Source organism: Perissodus microlepis, chromosome 23 (assembly GCF_051167445.1).
Source record: "Perissodus microlepis isolate ML-2025 ecotype Zambia chromosome 23, ASM5116744v1, whole genome shotgun sequence".
Classification (NCBI taxonomy): Eukaryota; Metazoa; Chordata; class Actinopteri; order Cichliformes; family Cichlidae; genus Perissodus; species Perissodus microlepis.
This window is the reverse complement of record NC_140482.1, coordinates 35,264,967-35,283,855: the sequence shown is the minus strand read 5'-3', so window position 1 is coordinate 35,283,855 and position 18,889 is coordinate 35,264,967. Positions and strand designations below refer to the sequence as shown.

The 18,889-nt window shown below is 38.6% G+C and overlaps 1 protein-coding gene across 1 annotated transcript; it reads right to left on the bottom strand.

The window, feature by feature from the left end:
* Positions 1-10,569: 10,569 nt before the first annotated feature.
* On the bottom strand, positions 10,570-18,789 carry LOC146361948 (GTPase IMAP family member 8-like). Its single transcript, XM_084922715.1, has 6 exons — positions 18,665-18,789; positions 16,768-17,469; positions 15,314-16,012; positions 14,111-14,890; positions 13,849-14,013; positions 10,570-13,766 (listed from the first exon to the last, which is right to left on the bottom strand). The coding sequence occupies exons 1-6, from the start codon at positions 18,678-18,680 to the stop codon at positions 13,546-13,548; spliced, it is 2,583 nt and encodes an 860-aa protein (XP_084778841.1). The 5' UTR covers positions 18,681-18,789; the 3' UTR covers positions 10,570-13,545.
* Positions 18,790-18,889: the final 100 nt, after the last annotated feature.

Here is an 18,889-nt window from a genome sequence, read left to right as displayed (position 1 = left end):
ATAATATTGAGAATTGGCACAGTTTTTCAGTTAATAATAATTAATGAAGACAATTATATTATTTACCTAAACAAGGAGATTTATTGGAGTCATTTTTAAAATATAAATATTTTATAAAACAGCTACTCTTTAAAATCACTATTAAACTGAATCATGACATCTAACACAACCCATGGAGTTAATAAATAAATAAAAATGAAACATATGCTTGACAAGACAAATGGTATACCTCTCTCTAAATGTTTATTAATACTACTCAGCGATCGTGGCTCAAGAGTTGGCAGTTTGTCTTGTAATAGGAAGGTTGCCAGTTCGAGCCCCAGCTCCGACAGTCTTGGACGTTGTGTCCTTGGGCAAGACACTTCACCCGTTGAAGTGGTGGTGGTGGTCAGAGGGCCTGGTGGTGCCAGTGTCCGGCAGCCTCGCCTCTGTCAGTGCACCCCAGGGCGGCTGTGACTGTTGCTTGCCATCACCAATGGGTGGATGACTGAACATGTAAAGCGCTATACAAATACAGGCCATTTACTACTGCTGAATATGATAAGGTAAAAAGCTTTTAACATACATCTCAGATAAACTACTGTTTGTGAGGATTAATAGTATCTTTTGTACCATCTTCACAATGTGACTCCTTGGGAAAAAGAAACAAGAAATTATATAGTGTTTACATGAAGGTCCTTTTATTTATCAGATGTAAAACCTGAAATTATTTATTTAACTGAATTGAAATGATTAGGCTCTGATTACCCTGAGTTCTACAATACTCCTACAAAGGGAACTGGCTATCAATAAAGGTGCAGATTTGGCTCTTATAGTGCTGAAATGTGTACACCATTACATCTAATAATGCTTAAGCCAACATTTGCACTTGCATAGAACAACTGGCCAGGAGCACTGTGGAGGTGATTTCCAACCTGGACAAAATTTAGCACACTTTGAGCTCCCTCTGCTGTTTCAGGAAATCACTCTAGCATAAGCACATAGGCTTTAAGGCATGTAGACATGGAATTGGCAACTGTTTAACTCTCAGTTCTCTAACGTCATCAAACTTCCCCTAACTTTAAAATGTATTTGGTCTTATGTTGACCCTTTAAATCTAACTCCTAGCCCCCCACAGTGGTAACTTATCCTTTTGTTTTACACAGTTTAGAATTCCCTTCTAGATGCAGTAATGTGTAGTCTTTCAAATCTTTTTACACAGGAATTTCAATGTCACAGTCAAACTCATAGCTGTCAGGTGATAGCCATGCTTTTCCGAAGAAAATCCGTGGATATCAATATGCCCTTATCCAGCTTTCTTGGCTGATTTTTGCATCTATTTTTTCCTCTTTTTCATTTATCTTCTTCTTGACCTGGTTGTGAGTTTGGTCATGTGACAGTGCTAATCAAAGCATATGATTAAAACAATATAAAAATAACATACAACATAAAAATCAAATATACATTCGTCCAAATTAATTGCATTCTATGTGCTCAAATGTTGCGCATGCTGGACGTATTTCCCCTCTTTGTTGTGACGAGAGTTGGGGCCATTAATCAAAAAAAAGTAATCCAGTACATTGCTGAAGTACTCCCAGGAGAAAGTAATTTGTTTAACATTACTCTTACATTTCTCTGAAAAATGACCTGAAACACATTGTCTCATGATTACCAGGTAACAATATAAACCTATAGGCTACAGTAACACGCGCCAACAAATATCCCTACAGCCTGAATGCACATCACTACTTTTACCTGTTGAACTTCTGGGTCTGGCTGCTGGGCTTGGGTCGGCATTGAACTACTAGGAGAGAACCAGTTCTCCAGTCCCATCCCTAATAATTATCCCACTCTGACCTACAGCGTAGCACTACTATACAAGTGATACCACATGTGGTGGATGTTTTCCTGGATTGAAACTATGTACTATACTGCCTATGCAGTAATCTGCACAAGGATGCAAGAGCATGCAATACAGGAAGCTTTTGCTCGAGTGCACCTTCTGTCACACTCACCTGGAATGAGTACTTTCATGTCATGTCTTTGGTCCTCGGCCTTCTTCCTTCTCTCTTCTGCCCTCTCAGCTACCTCCTTTTGCCTTTCTTTGATGACCCGGAAAATGTGCTCTTCTACCTTGTAGTAACTGCCGCCATTGTACCACACCATCTCTTCCATCTTCTGCAGCAACGTTGTGACCTGAGATAAGTTACTCTTGTCCTTGTTGTTAAATACATGGTACCTGTTCAAACACTTTTCTGTTAACCACTTGAGTGCCTCTCCCTCGCTTTTGATGTGTTGTTCTATTGTCTTTTCCCAGAGGAAATCCCCAAAGGTGAACAGCATAGTGCATCGCCAAACCCATTCACCTAAGAGCTTCATGTGCTCCCCCACACTCATCTTTTGCTCCACAGAGAAAGCTGAGTCTATTGGAAAACGAGGAGAAAAGTATTTGGTCTAGGCGGTTTAAACCTTTGATTGTCCCCGTCTGGGATCTTAGAGAGGGAAACACAACTCCTTCATCCAGGAATATCAATCACAGTGAGCTTCCTGCCTTCCACAACTTCATGTCTCACTTCAGACTGAGTTGATCTACTTTGACCACACAACCTAACCCTAACCATTTAAAAGCAAAACTAAATTACCAGTTTGTTTACATCCAAACCTTTAGCTGAGAAGATCAAGAATATAACTGCAACGTCAACAAGACTTAAGAATAAAGAGAAAAAACAAAAATTGCTTTGTTGAAGAAAGTTTTCATTGAACTGCGTAGCAGTTTTTCCTCTTGGGTATGTTCAAGGTACACGAAACAGTTTGAAGTGGAATTTTGAGTCATTTGATATGTGTGTTTGATAGCCTGCAGGAATTCAATCCATTTTGCCCTTCTGGCCAAACATAACTGGTTTTATTGTGTTTATGATATTTATTTTCCCTATTCCATAAATGCTAATATTATTGCACAAAAATAATAGCAATAATGGGCAATAAACAGTGTAATCTTAATTATATCAATGATTTATTATATTTAAGATTTTAAAAAATTATTACTATAACATATCAGTATTTTACGCATGAACTTATCAAGCTTTAAGCTATGAAAGCTAACTTGTCATGAGCTTGATTGATGTTGACTTGATGTTTATATCTCTCTCCTCAACGTCCCCGAGCTTTCAGCAGAAGTCAGAATGGACAAACTCTATCTCCAGGTAAAATATTTGAGGAAAATAGGTATTCAGGCATATTCTACTGCCAGTTCACACAGACTGTATGAAGTGAAGCAAAGCCAGCAAACACAGTGTATAGATTGGTGTAACAGTGCAGTCTAACTGGTTTTATAGATACAGTAACTTGAGAACTTAATCGTGATATCAGTGCAGACTTAAAATGAAGAAACCAACACGCCAGCGACTGTAAATAATAGAAGTTATGCTTAAGGTAATTGCTTTCAAAAGTTTTATTTTCCTATTTATAACGGTTAAGATTATTATTTATAAACTTTAGTAGAAAAAAGTCATATTTGCCTCAATGATTTTACTTGCTGTGCAGCACTTGGGTTCTAGTCTGTTTTGTTTAAATCATTTTATTTATGCTACTAAAAATAAAATGATTGACGTGAGTTAAATTGATGAACAAAACATTAATCTCATAGCACATAACAACAGCAAACACAAGCAAAGTAACATTGTGTCTGTTATCTCAGCAGAGTTCAAGGTTCCACACATCCCAGCCGCTTCTTTGAACCAAGGAAATAACTGAAAAACACAATTTCTTCTTAAATCCATGAGATACTTTCACCTGTGATTTGGCAGACTTACAGCATGAATAATTTAGATTACAGTGATTTTGTATAAGGTTTTTGGTTGTCAGTATCAGTCTGCTGAGTTCTTGCACATGATACTCCAGTAGCATGAGAGTCCCAGTAGAAGTAAATTTAAATAAAGTTCTCACTGTCATTGTCTGCATTTAGGACATTTTTAGAAAGTGAAGCATTTGTTTTACCATGAAAAAAAGTCATTTATATATTCTTTTTCAGCCCAAAAGAAGATAAAAGTAGTATAACAATGTTATAACAAGAATACTCATCATTTGATTTAATTTGAATAACCAAGTGAAAATCTGCGATAAGCTATATATTTATTTTTGTTATTTTTTTCAAATGAATGTGGTACACTTTATCTTGATATATGATGATGTAATACCTTGTCAGATTTCACACAGAGAAATTAACAACCGTTTTTAAAATGTTTTGTTTACATTTTGAGATAAACAACATACTAGATGGCCACAAGACCAGTGTTTTACATTTGGGTTAAAAAAGTCACACAGATTTAACAGGAGCAGCAGTAATGATTCCCCATCATCAAAGTGGCTTCAGAAGCAAAGTGTCAGATAGTATAAGTGTGCATTGTTTTGGAGTCAAATTAGGGTTTGTTCGTTTTTTTGCTAGTGTTAGAATGAGCAGGTTACAAAACAGAAAAGAAAAGATGCCAGACACCACAAGGATTTAGGTTTATGAAATATTGTTCAGTATTGTTTAATCAAGGGAAAACGCAGTATTCATGTACCAGCAAACTCAAGAATTTAATTCAGTGAGAAGGCAGAGTGTTTATCCATAAAAATAACACACGGAGAACCAGTAGAGTTGAGAGAGATTCTGAAACACAGGCAACAGAAATGCAAACATTTCTGTTATAAAGTAGGGGAGATAAGTAGGGGGTTGGTCGCACTTACTTAAACATCTCACTGGATATTGCATCAATTTCATGAAACAGAAACAGTTCTTATTCTTATGTAATACAAAAGGCATGAAGATGCAATAACAGTTATTGTTAGAGGAAAGCATAAAAGGGAGCAGGGCTAAAAATATACTTCATCTGTTAACTTAGTAGAGGGATCAAAATGACCTATTTCCAGAAACTGTAAACTAATTTGGACATCTGCAAAAACAATTAATAATCGTTAACTATTTATAACAGAAGGAGGAAGTAATGCAAATGTAAAAGATGTGAACTGCCGTAAAAACATAAAGAAAAAGAACAACCTGCTGTGCTTTGTGGCTCTCTAGTGGAGGAAATGGCAAACAGCAGAAACTTTAACCCAAGATAGTTTTAGGGAGATACAAAGACGTCTGAAGTGTTTTAGTAGTTTATGGTTGAGCTGTAAAATTACATTAGAAGTTATTTACAAGGTTATTGGACAGAGAAATGAGGCACCAGGGACACACCTGAAATAAAGAAGCTCAATAAATTTTATCTGGTTAAAAATATAAAACTACAGATCCAGTTCTAACAATGGTTGCTTAACAATTATTAGTTCCTTAATAATTAGCTAATTAGTTGCATAAAAATAATTTTAAATCACTTGGCTATTAAATGAAATTTGCATATAGGCCTACTTGTGCTTTGCTTAATTCTTTTCTTTTCATGCAGTTTTCTACTTTTACTCTGCTGCAGAGACAAATATTGTGCATTATTATATTTATCCGAGAGCACAGTCATGCCATGAGTTAAAATGTCTTCATGTGAAACCTATCCAGCACTAAGTAATGCATAATGATTGTTATAAATTTAAATTACCTAACAGCACATAAAAACACAGGGGACTTAGTACTTGTGACAGAAATTATCACTATTTTCTAAATGTTTGCAAACCAAATAATTAATTAATTAAGAAAATAATAATAATAATAATAATAATAAAAAAATCATAATTTTGACAGCCCAGGTCTACATTATATGAACAAAAGTAATGAGCCACCTACACATTACACCTGCAGGAGCTGCTCAGCTCTGGACAAGTAGGGGAATCCTAAGTTCATTGTAGTGGTGTAGCATAAGAAAATGACTCACCAGAAAAAAGCCACATAATTAATTTTATTGTGAGCTCCAGACTGCACTGGCTCTAAGGTCAACACTTTGTCAATTCATCCAGCTATATAAGCAGATGTTACAGCACATGAGCCATCATGGCTGCTTTCAGCAGCACTCATGTCTGGTAGTTATTTTGAAGCATTAACTAACTAAATATTCAATATTGTTTATTACATTATATTTCAATACTCCATTTTTCTCACATATCATGTCTCCTCTGCTAAACAGGACTGTTACGTGCCTGTGTTGGTGGGTTATCTGTGTCTTAATGTGTGTATGCAAATTCACCTGTGCAGGGGCTCGGCTGTGATTGGTGGACCTAAGGAGCGGCCTGATGTAACTGGTTCCTGCTGTTCACATGGACTATAAAAGGGCGACCGAACAGCTGCGGTGCGGGGGTGTGGCAGACTTCCCGTGTACTTGTATGGGCTCAAAATGTGGTCATAAATATTTTGTACTTGTAAATCAGGATTTGTATGTGTAAAAAGAATTTGTGTGTGTGTAAAAAAGATTTGTGTGTGTAAAAAAGATTTGTGCGTGCGTAAAAAAGATTTGTGTGTGTGTAAAAAAGATTTGTATGTGTAAAAAAGATTTGTGTGTGCGTAAAAAAGATTTGTATGTGTAAAAAAGATTTGTGTGTGCGTAAAAAAGATTTGTGTGTGGACTTAGCCAAAAAAAAACCCTGCAAGTTACAAGTATGAATTTTGACCCTATTTTTCTTCCTTTCATCTGATTGGTCAATGTCATGTCAATCACAAATTAAACAATCCAATCAGAGAACAGATGGGTTTGGCTGTCGGAGGGGCACTTTTTTGAACTGCAGGTCCTTGAAGGGTAATCTCTATATAAATATCCAATAGCAGTTAGGTCCCCTTACTTTCAGCAGCTGTTGAAAGGATAAAGTTGTGGTATGTCAGTGGTTAGAAATACCATTATTACTTTAGGATTAGTTTAACACAACGCCAGGGCTGACCCGGGACCATTGCTGTGAGTCACAGTGCGCAGCATAAAAGTCCTTTCACATCAGATGCAGGATGTGCTGCTAATGCTAATTGCTAACTAAAAGCAAAGGATCCAGAATTTGTTGCGCTGGCTGCTGGGCTCTGTGGGTTTTTGCAGCAGCTCTACCTGTACTAGATGCACCTGCTCCTTGTCGTTTTTATCTCTGACTTTATGTCCTCTACAAGAGTTTCTGGGTTTTTTTGCTAGTTCTTCAAATGTTCAATAAAAACATGTATGCTAATTCATAACGAAGAAAGCTTTGTAATGAAGACTGTCATTTCCAAAACACTGCCCCCCCTGCGGTCCTCAGCGCTGTTGAAAAGGCTGTGGAAGTCCCTGTATTAAACACGTAGACCTGTGACACAAAAATCACCAAACTCGGACGACCACAGACTGTTTTCCTTCCTGGTGATGAAGGAAAACGCTGGGTTGGCATGTAAAAGGGCATTTATTCCCTTCAAAGACCTGCAGTTCAAAAAAAGCGCCCCTCCGACAGCCAAACCCATCTGTTCTCTGATTGGATTGTTACATTTGTGATTGACATGTCATTCACCAATCAGATGAAAGGAAGAAAAATTGGGTCAAAATTCGTACTTGTAACTTGCAGGGTTTTTTTTGGCTAAGTCCACACACAAATCTTTTTTACGCACGCACAAATCTTTTTTACACATACAAATCTTTTTTACACATACAAATCTTTTTTACGCACACACAATTTTTTTTTACACATACAAATCTTTTTTACACACACACAAATCTTTTTTACACATACAAATCTTTTTTACACACACACAAATCTTTTTTACGCACGCACAAATCTTTTTTACACACACAAATCTTTTTTACACACACACAAATTCTTTTTACACATACAAATCCTGATTTACAAGTACAAAACTGATTTACAAGTACAAAATATTTATGACCACATTTTGAGCCCATAGAGCAGCCATAGCAATAGCTGTTTGGTTAAAAGTCGGGCATGTGTGTGAAGTGCGGAGCAAGTAGGGGTGAGCTGCCGATTATTTTGGGAAGCCTTCTTTTCTCCTGTGTTTGTAGACCAGGGAGGTCAGACTGTGTTGTTTCTTTCTTTTCTTTTCCGTAAACAGGTCAGAGGGGAACCGAAGCCTAGGTTGAGTTTTGTTTGTTGTGTTGGCCTTAGCTCACCCCGAAATTATACACTCCCACTACTGTGAGTGCCCTTGTTGTCAATAAACTATTGTTAAAAGTCCGATGCTGTGGCTGTGTCTGTTTGGGCGTGGGAAGTCACGGGACACCCCGCTCTTGTTACGATCATTTCGAGCCGGGTCGTAACAAGGACCTAAGCTGGAATTGCCCTGCACTAGTCCAGCAATCCATCACTATAAACATCTACCCCAACACTGCACATTACCTAGTTTAATACCGACAGTAAATACAGGTCTCGTATAACCTTTGAATAACATGAAATTATCCATTTGTTGTCAGAGACACGTCTCAATATGAAATAACTAAGTCTGTACTTTATCAAATGTCACTAACTGAGGATTAAGTACCTTTAAAAATAATATCACCTCTTCCTCTCCTGTCCTCTTTTTCACATCTTTGTCTCTCTCTGAGTGTCACACATTTCATTATTACTTCTGCCTGGAAATCTGTACTTTTGTGTGTTTGCAGATATTTGATGAGGTCTTTGAAACTTTATAACCACCACTGGGTCGTACTTCTAACTGCAAAAAGAGAAGGCTCTGTGGAAGACTGTGGGAAAATATCTCTAGGACTTGACCTCTGTAAACTCCAAATCCAATGTATTTATATAGCACACATAAAAAAACTGAAAATTTGCCCAAAGTGCTGCACCAAAACAAAACAAGAGATAAAACGAAAGATAAAACCTCTCACATTAAAACTCTCACATAAAATAAAACAAAGAGAATAAAAAGAGCATATCGATTCACACCCGTCCAAATGCTAATTAAAAAAGATGTGTTTTCAAAAGAATTTATAAACAGGAAGTGAAGAGGCCTGTCTAATAGTTAAAGGCAGTATATTCTAGAGTTTGGGTGCCACAACTGAAAAAGCTCATTCTCCTCTAAGTTTCCGCCTCATTTTTGGGAAAACCAAAAGCAGCTGGTCGGCTGATCTAAGGGCCCACGAGGGAATATAAGGCTGAAATTCATCAGGAAGGTATGGAGGAGCAAGACCATTTAGGCATTTATAGGCCAACGTTAGGACTTTGAAATTAATTCTGTCATTAACAGGAAGCCAATGAATACAGGACAGGATAGGTTAGATATATTCATGCCTGTGTGTACCAGTTAAGAGACAAGCAGCAGCATTTTGAACAAGCTGAAGACGTGAGAGGGATGCTTGGCTGACTCCAGCATAATGTGCATTGCAATAGTCGAGCCGAGTTGAGATAAAGGCATGTATTATTTTCTCTAAGTCATACCTTGACAAAGCTGGCTTAAGCTTTGCTATTTTCCTTAACTGGAAAAAGCTTTTTTGCAACACGGAACTGAATTGTTTATTAAATTTAAAACCCGAGTCCATAATGACTCCCAGACTTGTGACATGCTGTTCAATATGTTGTTGGCTTGTATGACCCAAGCCAACCATAATTAATAAGTGGGTTGCATAATTACCTCTGATTGAAGCTCAAAAGGTTCAGAGCCATCCAAGCCTTGACATCTTCAAGGCAGTTTAAAACGACTGGATGGGGCCTGGATTATTAAGTGCTAAAGGCAGGTAAATTTGGAAGTTGTCAGCAGTGAAGGGATATCTCATGTTTTCTAAGAATAGAGCCCAAAGGGAGCAAGTACAAAAAAACAGAAGAGGACCAAGGATTGACCCTGAAGAACCCCACAAGAAAGGGGGGCTGAGGTGGACAAAACATTTTTAATATTAACTCTGAACGTTCTGTCACTCAAACAGGAACAAAGCCAATCCAGTGCTGCACCTTTAAGCACAAGAATCACAGAGCTTCCAGAATCGTTTGCTATAAGGATGTCATTAAAAACCTGTAAAAGTGCTTTTTCAGTGGAATGTAAATGTTTAAAACCAGACTGAAAAACCTCCATAATGTCATTGGTATCCAAAAATGCATTGAATTGGGTAAAAACTATTTTTTCCAATAACTTTGAAAGGAATGGGAGTTTCGAGATCAGTCTAAAATTTGAGCGGAGAATAAACATGGATGGGTCATATGCAGGAAGTACTATTGCTGACCTGATACACTCAACCTTGTTTACGAAGAAAGAAAGGAACTGATTACATATGTCAGCAGAAGCTTTCAGGGTGGTAGCTTGAGGCACATTTAGAATAGAGCTGATGAGGGACTATGACAATTTCACGCAATGATTTGAGAAAAATATTAGTTTTTCTCATTTTTCACTGTATTCTGATAAAATTTCCAACAGTAAGCTGTTGCAGTTTATAGGCTCGGTTGCTCAGTGTCATGTTATATTGACTAAAACTTGTACATTTTGGTCATTCAAGTTTCAGAAAGCATGATTTAGTGTTAGTTCACTGGCTAAAGATGTGTCGAACCAAAGTCTTCAGCCAGGGTGCAGCTCATAAAAAAAACCCATCTGCATGACAGCATGTTGTAACCAACTGTAGTATCAGATTTAACAGACTACGAAATGAAAGTAACAGAAAGCTATTCCTGATGATTAATTTTAAACCCTGCTCATGAACTAACTGCAGGGTGTGACAGATAAATTTGCTTTGAAGTGTACTAAGGGATGGCACTGAAACCCACACTGTTTCCATCAGCAGGCAATGGGCGAGCACCTTGCATAGCAGCATTGCTGCCACTGGAGTGAGCACAATTGGAGTGACAGGGTAGTCTCTTCAACAGTGAAAGGTCACTACAATGCCTCTGGGACGGCATTATAGATAGGAGAGCAGCTCTGAGCTTTTTCACACACAAACCATCTGCACATCCAACAGGAAGGGAAAGGGTTTTATTATGTTTTAATTAAGAGTCTCTTTAAAGTTGTTACAGTTAATATATGTTTTTGTAGTGATAGAAAAGTAGACAGCCATACTGTACACTGCTGTTGCGTAATGCGTCTGTGAGTAAACAAGCGAATAAGGCTCATAATAGTGATTTATGAAGGGAAACTGCTCTTGAAGCACACTGGTATATGGAACTTTGCAGGAAATATGGTTTAATCGTGGTGGATTAAACACAAAGGTGAGACAGAATTCATGCTAATGTTATTCAAACATGAAGCGTAACTTTGGTCTTCTTTTGCTGCTGGCTGACACTTCCAATTTTGAAATCTGTGAGATCTATCCTTTCATCAGAGACAATGTCTGTCTGTGTATATGCTGTGGGGTGAACAGGGGAATCTGATCTTTGTTTACATCTTTTTGTAGAATCTGTTTACCTGTTCTTTCATTCCTTGTTGTTTTAGCTGTATCTGGTGGACATGTAAATGGTTTAATGAGTATTAAGCTGAGATTCTCATGTTTCTGTAAATACCATACATGTCTATATTTAAATAACAGGTCTGGCGCCTCAGAAAAGTTGATAAATTGGGCACTTCAGTGTCACATAAAAAAAGAAAGAAAAAAATTGCAAACCCAACAAACTGTACTACTTACCATTTAGAAATGGAAATGGAAAAGAAATCACTTCAGGTCAGCAGACACATAGCCACAGATGTTCTTTTACATAATGAAAAAAAGCTGAAATTTCATGCCAAAGCAAACCCATTGCAGGCTTGGGCACAATATCAGACATATACCATATTTCTCCATCTGCATGCTGATGGAGAAAAGCACTACATAATTTTAACCTATAAAGACAGGAACCTGAGATACAGACTGAAATACCTTGCCACTTTAGCATCCCCAGCAATCTTAAAGTAAACAACTTTTGCAAAAAGCTGGCAAGATATTTCAACTTTAATCTCAAGTCATCGCTGACAATGGAACAGGGACATCTAGGTGATGCATACCAACGCACCCATTACCAATGTTAGGGTTACAAATGAAGTTGATGCATTTGTGAGATGGGGAGGAGTAGCAGTGCAGTCTGGTGCTAGTGAGCTAATACTGTAGGTACTATAGGTCGTCATACCCCCCACGCGGCATGCTTGATTTAAATTGTATGGAGGCGGAGGGAACAGAGGTAGAAAGCGAGGCAAATGTGGAACCAGAGGACAAAAAAAACCCATGTGGAATCGGAAAAATACAAAGCTACATAGCTGGTCTGTTTTCAGAAGCCTGATGGTGTCAAAACATTCATGTCCCAAGGTTTGAGTTTATGTGGCCATGAGGTTTGCCACTTGGCTTCAGTGTATGAGATTTCAATCTTGGGTGGTATAAGTTTTGCAGGGTCATCCACCTTGAGGTTGACCTGGGTGTTGGTGCCATCCATGGTTGAGGATTTCTGCAGGCTGCAATCCTGTTTTGGCCTGCAGAAATCCTCAGAAGTCCCCCACCGACTCTGGCTCTGAAAGACTTCTGTACCACAGATCGGAGCACGAAGAAATGCCACCTTTCTCTTCCTCCCTCATTTCCCATGTCTGCGCTTGGGTTGGGACTGTGGGTCTCAGGTTCAGCAAACAGAGGTGCAGGATGCAGGTGAAACCAGTGCCTGCAATGAAGACCCGGTGAAGAATAGGGACTAATGCGGAGGGGGGGGTGTGACGTTAGGGGTAATGGAAGGGGAGCTACCTGGGGTGGATGATGCTGATGTTGTAAGCCTGTCATCTTTAACCTTTTAACCTCCTAGGATCTGGCGTCCACATATGTGGACATCACATTTTGCGTTATTTAGACCAAATACTCAATTTTGCTCTACAAGAGCCTGATATCCACTTACAAGGACATTATACTGCTACTGGTCTATCAACATTTTAAACAAATATCCTCATATGTGGCTCTAATTTTTCTTAGAAACAAAAAATCTGGTAATTCTTTGTTTTTACATTCATCAGGTGCCAATATGCCCAAATATCAAAGAGAAATTAAAAATGCATGCTGTGGAAGAGTTCGGGTCTTAGGAAGTTCCACTTGGCATTCTCAACTTCTTTTTCATGATATCTTTTCTTTGATGCCTCGGTCCGACAGTTTCTTTCACTTTGTCCATAAATTCCAGTTTAATTGATGATTTTTTTTCTTTTTTCATGTCCTTACCGGCACTGCAATTAGAATTATTACCCGAAGGCCAAGAAAAATGCCCAACAGCTTTATTTTCTCAAGTAGAAAATTACAGCTTTTGCTATACTGTCCACTTGATTGTCATATTTTGTTGAACCTTTATTATTTTTTATTTATTTATTTTTCTTTTCATTTTGAGTTATTACAATCAGAACGGACAGGACCGCGGTCAGTGAAGGGAAATAAAGAGAAATAAATAGAGGTTCCAGGTTCTGGAACACCTTACTCAAGGATGTAGACTAAGTTTATGATATATATCATATTTAAGAGCCGTGCCCCCTGGGCACCGGTTTAGCTCAGTGGGTGAGCAGTCGATCACATTCCCCATAGTCACTGTTCCTTGTTTGCTCAAAAGCAAACAGTGCTAATGAGGCTGGGACAAGCAATGGTAGTTTATTTTTCAAATTAAGCTACCTGAGCCAATTCTCCAACAGTTCTCCAACATGAGAGGCGCTGCTACCCCATAAATTCACAGTATTGTTGGACTCTTTTTCTCTACATTTTTAAATTCACTACAGAATGCAGTAATCTTTTAATTTGTTCACTCGGGAACTTCAACTTCTCCGTTAAAGTCAAAGGTGTCTGATGACACCATAGATCTGTAGCCTGATGTTTGAGAGAAGTTGAGAGTCAGCTGGTTCTCCACATTTGTGCCGATATGAAGATTCGATAACCAACCCAGAACTTTCTCAAAGTTGCTGGTTGATTGTTTGCGCTCTAAGAAAGACTCAGGAATAGAAGGTGCTGGACTGCTTCCTTTAACTGAAAACAAAACACACATTTAGACTTATTTTGTGCCTGATAATACTTTAAATGCTATGATTGATAATATAATTGGACTTACAATCAGGGATCAAAAATTCCTTGCTGTTTCCAAGAAAATGTGATAATTTCTCTATATCTTCATCCAGCTTTTTAATTTTTTGGCTGATTTTTGTATCTAGTTTTTCCTCCTTGCCATCTCTCTTCCCCTGACCAGTAGACCTGGTCAGTTTCACCCTGTCACCAACTAATAATAATCATCAAAACATGTTAATAAAAAAAAATCATCATTTACAAAATAGGATGAATAGAAACATATTTTTTATCTTCCTCAAAATACTCACCCAGTGACTTGGATTTTGTGCCCATCGCACCTCCCCTAATGTCATTTTGCAGCTCATGGAGTGTTTCCTTGAACTCTTTCATTAGCTCCAGCTCTCTCCTCCCGTACTCCCGCACTAGTCTTTGCTTCAGCACATGTTTCAGCTGCTTCCTCTTGAACTTCTCTTCGATTCTCAGGTGCATTTCATTCATGTTTGGACTGAAGAGCTTGCCACTGTTTCCTGCTACTATTTCCTCTATCTTCTCAAACAGCTCTGTCACCTGATTCATATCCATTTTTTTCATATTGTTAATGGCATGGTACCTGTTCTCACACTTCTCAGTCAACCAGCGCAGGGCACTATGCTCCCTTTCAATGTGCTCCTCCAAAGATTTATCTGCTAGTTTGTCTCCATATGTGAACAGAACCATTGCGTGTTTCCATACAGTGGCATGAAAAAGGTTCATGTGATCCTCCAGAGTGACTCGTTGAGAATCTCTGAATGTCAGGTCCAAAGGAATGACCAGCAGAATAACATGAACTCCTGCTGGGCTCAGTGAAAAACCTCGGGCAATTTCTTTGTCTATCTCATCTGTGCAGCATGAGGAGTCCTGCCACCAGCCCGGGGTGTCAATCACTGTGACTCGTCGGCCAACAACCTCCCCCTCTCGCATTTGACATTGTTCATTCTGACTAGATGCAAAGACTTCTTTATGCAGTAGAGTATTTCCTGTTGCACTCTTTCCAACAGTCTTCTGACCAAGCAGTATTATTCTCAGCTCCTGCAGCTTATTACTGGAAACTGAGAAGAAAACAGCTGTCAGAGCAAAGTGAAATGGGAAAATGTCATGTTGCATATGATCTGAGTGAGAATGCTCTGTCACTGGTAAGATTGTACATTTATATTTTCTTTTTAAAAAAAGTTTTCTACAGCTCCACATTTTCTTTGGGAACGGATTTCTGCATTTGGTAAGATGTAATTACCTGGACATTGACAAGTTATTTGACATGTGACAGACACTATACTGCTATCATTACTGAATAACCAGAAACATTGTATCTATTACAGTCACTGATATCCTCTAGCATTTTCAACAAATTTTGAAGTATATTTCTATATTTTGTCCATCTCTGCTATCTATTTAATATGAGGGTGTGGAAACAGCTCTGACATTGCGGCACGTTTTTACTTGTGACACTGATGCTAGGTGATAGTGAAACATACCTCCAAGGGATTCTCGTTTGGCCTTGACTTGACTTTGCCTCAGCATTGCTCCTTCTTTCACTTTCCTTCTTCTCTCTTCAACGGTCTGAAATATCTGCTGGTCTGGAACAAAGTAGCCCCACCCATTGGCTGCCACAGTCTCAGTGATTTTCTCCAGCAGCTCTGAGATTTGTGTACCATCACTTGCATTCTTATTATCAACTACATGATATCTATTTCCACATTGTTCAACTAGAGACTGTAGGGCCTCCCCCTCTCCTTCGATGTACTGCTCTATGCTGTTTGTTCCCAGCCAGTCTCCTCTGGTAAAAACTATAATAGTGTGTCTCCACACTCCATCACCAAGAAGCTCCATATGTGATGTCACTGCATCTAAGTGTTTGGCATTAAATGATGCATCTGCATCTATCACCAGGAGGAAGACATGGGGCCCAGGAGGGCACAAAAACATGCTGCGCATCAGTTCATCTTTGATCGCTTCAGGAGTGTCGAACACAGGGAAGCCTTTCCACCAGCCTGGTGTGTCAACAAGAATGATTTCAGTTTTAGCCACAAAACCCCGGCAGGTAACAGAATTTGGCGTTCTTTTTCCATCTTCCTGGTCTTTGTACCCCAAGATAGTGTTCCCTACAGAGGTTTTCCCAACATTTCGGCTTCCCAGAAGAATCATCTGGAGTTTTGGGATATGTTTCATCTCTTCTGTTATCGGACAAAACAACGATTGGTTAGGCTTGGAGCTTACAGCAGCTTATACTGAGATAAAATTATCAAGGCATGTGCAGGCCTGTAAAATCATTGAATCGCAAAGGGCAGTGGAAGTATGTGGTAATAAAATTCATTAGCATATTCAACACATTAAAATAGTGGACTTTAAAAACTGGAAATGTTTGTTATTGCAATGTCGTTTTAACACAGAATTTTATGCGATTTTTTGAGGTATAATTTATTCTTTTTTTTTCTAGATGCATGTATTTGTTTGTAAAATGTCCCTTTATTCAGTCTTTCTTTGCATTAAATGTCACTTTTTTCCAGGTTCTCCCTGCACATAATGCTAAAATAAATAGTTTGACATTTTCAGATGCTTAAGTTAGACTGGCATTGCTTTCATGTCTGTATGCTTAACATGCAGTTTTAACAACCTGATTTTGTTTGACTTTTGCAAAATCCACCTAACGTACTGCTATATGAACCTTGTTTAATCCAGTCTTTATTTTAATGCACACATCTATCCAGTTGTATTAACAAATACTTTTACAGGAAGTTGTGTGGTGGATTATTTCCTGGATGGGCACAGTTATGATTCTGGGAAGTTGTATGTCCCATAAAGTGGCAAATTAGTCCTTTCATCTTGATGTTTGCATTGATTGAATAAATATGGTACCATGATTTGCTGCCATTATGTCATAATATATAATACAGGGGATGTGCTTGAGTGCACCTTCTGTCACACTCACCTGGAATGAGTGTTTTCATGTGTTGTCTTTGGTCCTCGGCCTTCTTCCTTCTCTCTTCTGCCCTCTCAGCTACCTCCTTTTGCTTCTCTTTGATGACTTGGAAAATATGCTTTTCTACCTTGTAGTAACTGCCACCATTGTACCACACCATCTCTTCGATCTTTTGCAGCAACTTTGTGACCTGAGATAAGTTACTCTTGTCCTTGTTGTTAAATACATGGTACCTATTCAAACACTTTTCTATTAACCACTTGAGTGGCTGTCCTTCACTTTCAATGTGTTCTTCTATTGCCTTTTCCCCGAGGTAATCCCCGCAGGTGAACAGCACCATCGTGTATCGCCAAACCCGTTCACCTAAGAGCTTCATGTGTTCCTCCACACTCGTCTTCTGCTCCACAGAGAAAGCCGAGTCTATTGGAATAACGAGGAGAAAAGCATTTGGTCCAGGCGGACACTTGGATGCATTGAGTTTAAACCTTTGCTTGTCCCCCTCTGGGATCTCAGCAAGGGAGAGGGAGCTGCTCCAACCGGGAGCATCAATCACAGTGAGCTTCCTGCCGTCCACCAATCCATGTCGCACTTCAGACTGAGCTGTTCTTGTTCGGCCACACTCAAATCTCTCCTTTCTCAGAATGGTGTTACCAGATGAACTCTTGCCAGCCCATCTACTACCTATGAGTATGAGCCTGATCTCAGTCTCCTCTGAAAAACAAAGAAAATATTGAAACTTTTTTGTTGCAGATAAAAATAAATAATATTGTGTTCTTATTAGGATTGTGAAACAACTTATTTGGATTGATGATAATGCAGCTTGTTGTGACCAGATTGGCACAGAAGCTTTAAAATAGAAGGCGGGCTTATCTCCTCAAAATGAGGAGCAGAATAGAATCATTCAGCGTGACGTTATCACCACAGTTGTCTCCACTGCTTTAGATGATTGACACAAGAGGAACGTTCTAAGAAATTTGTGCATGGGAGAGTTATTTCTGAGCCTTTCATTTCTGTCTGAGGAATAACAAGTCAAAACTAAAATAGTGAAACATTTTTAGAATGACCCCGAACCAAAATGAATAAGTGATCAGAAGCAACAAGAGGAAAAAGAGAAAATATTAATTCAGATAAGAATGCCTCAGTGCCTCTTATTGACAGAATAATCAGTTGAAACAGCTGAAAAGCGTAGGCTATATGATGTAATGCAGTGCAACACACAAATGATCTTTTCTGGCATCAAATATATAAGCTCAGACGATGCTATAGAAGGCAACGAAGAAAACTGCAGTGTCAAAACACGATTAAGAAGTTAACCAAAAGCATAATTTTGCAGGGCTGTTTTTCTTAGGAAAGTTTTTCTCTCAACTGTGTTGACATATACAAAGCTTCTTGGGCGGAGCTCTCATAAGGAGGAATGTTTGTCAAAAGGTTGCTGGGAACTCAAGCTGTTCTTTCCTTCCTGGCAAAAAAGGAAATTCTGGCATAACTGGTTTAGTGGCATGTCTCCTGTCTAAAAGCAAATGCCCAGACGGGTGTTTTTGGTTTTGCTTCTGTTTTTGTTAGCTAGTGGCTAACAGGGCTCTCAAACCTACAACTACATGCTCCAATTGCAAACACATGAATTTTGTCTATGACCTCTAGTTATTCAATCCAAATCCAAACAAATACATTTAATAACAATTTAGGAATGTGTTGACAGATTTCTTTCTTTCACATCATTGCTTCTGACTAACTGGTATTCACAATCTGCAGTGAAAAATTAGCAAACAACAAAAAAGCATTGTGGATAGACTTTATAAGTTGTTTTGCCTTGTGATAAGCCTCAAGTACATTTTGCAGCTCCATGCTGATTCATTTTTATTCAAATTGCTTCAAAAAAGTAAACAATATTTCTCAATTTACTTACCAAGATTGGCTTCCATTTTTCCTACTTCTGTTTTAAAAGTGCCTGTGAATGGTCCCAAGCTCTTCACTGAGGTCGAGTGGATAAAGTCTGTATTCAGGCATATTTTAGTACGAGTTCTTGCAGCCTTGACTGCATAAAGTGTGACTGAGAGGGCAAAGTGTTTGTATCTAAATCATCACAGCAGTGCAGAAATCCAGACTAACTGGTTTCAGACAGGTAGTGAGC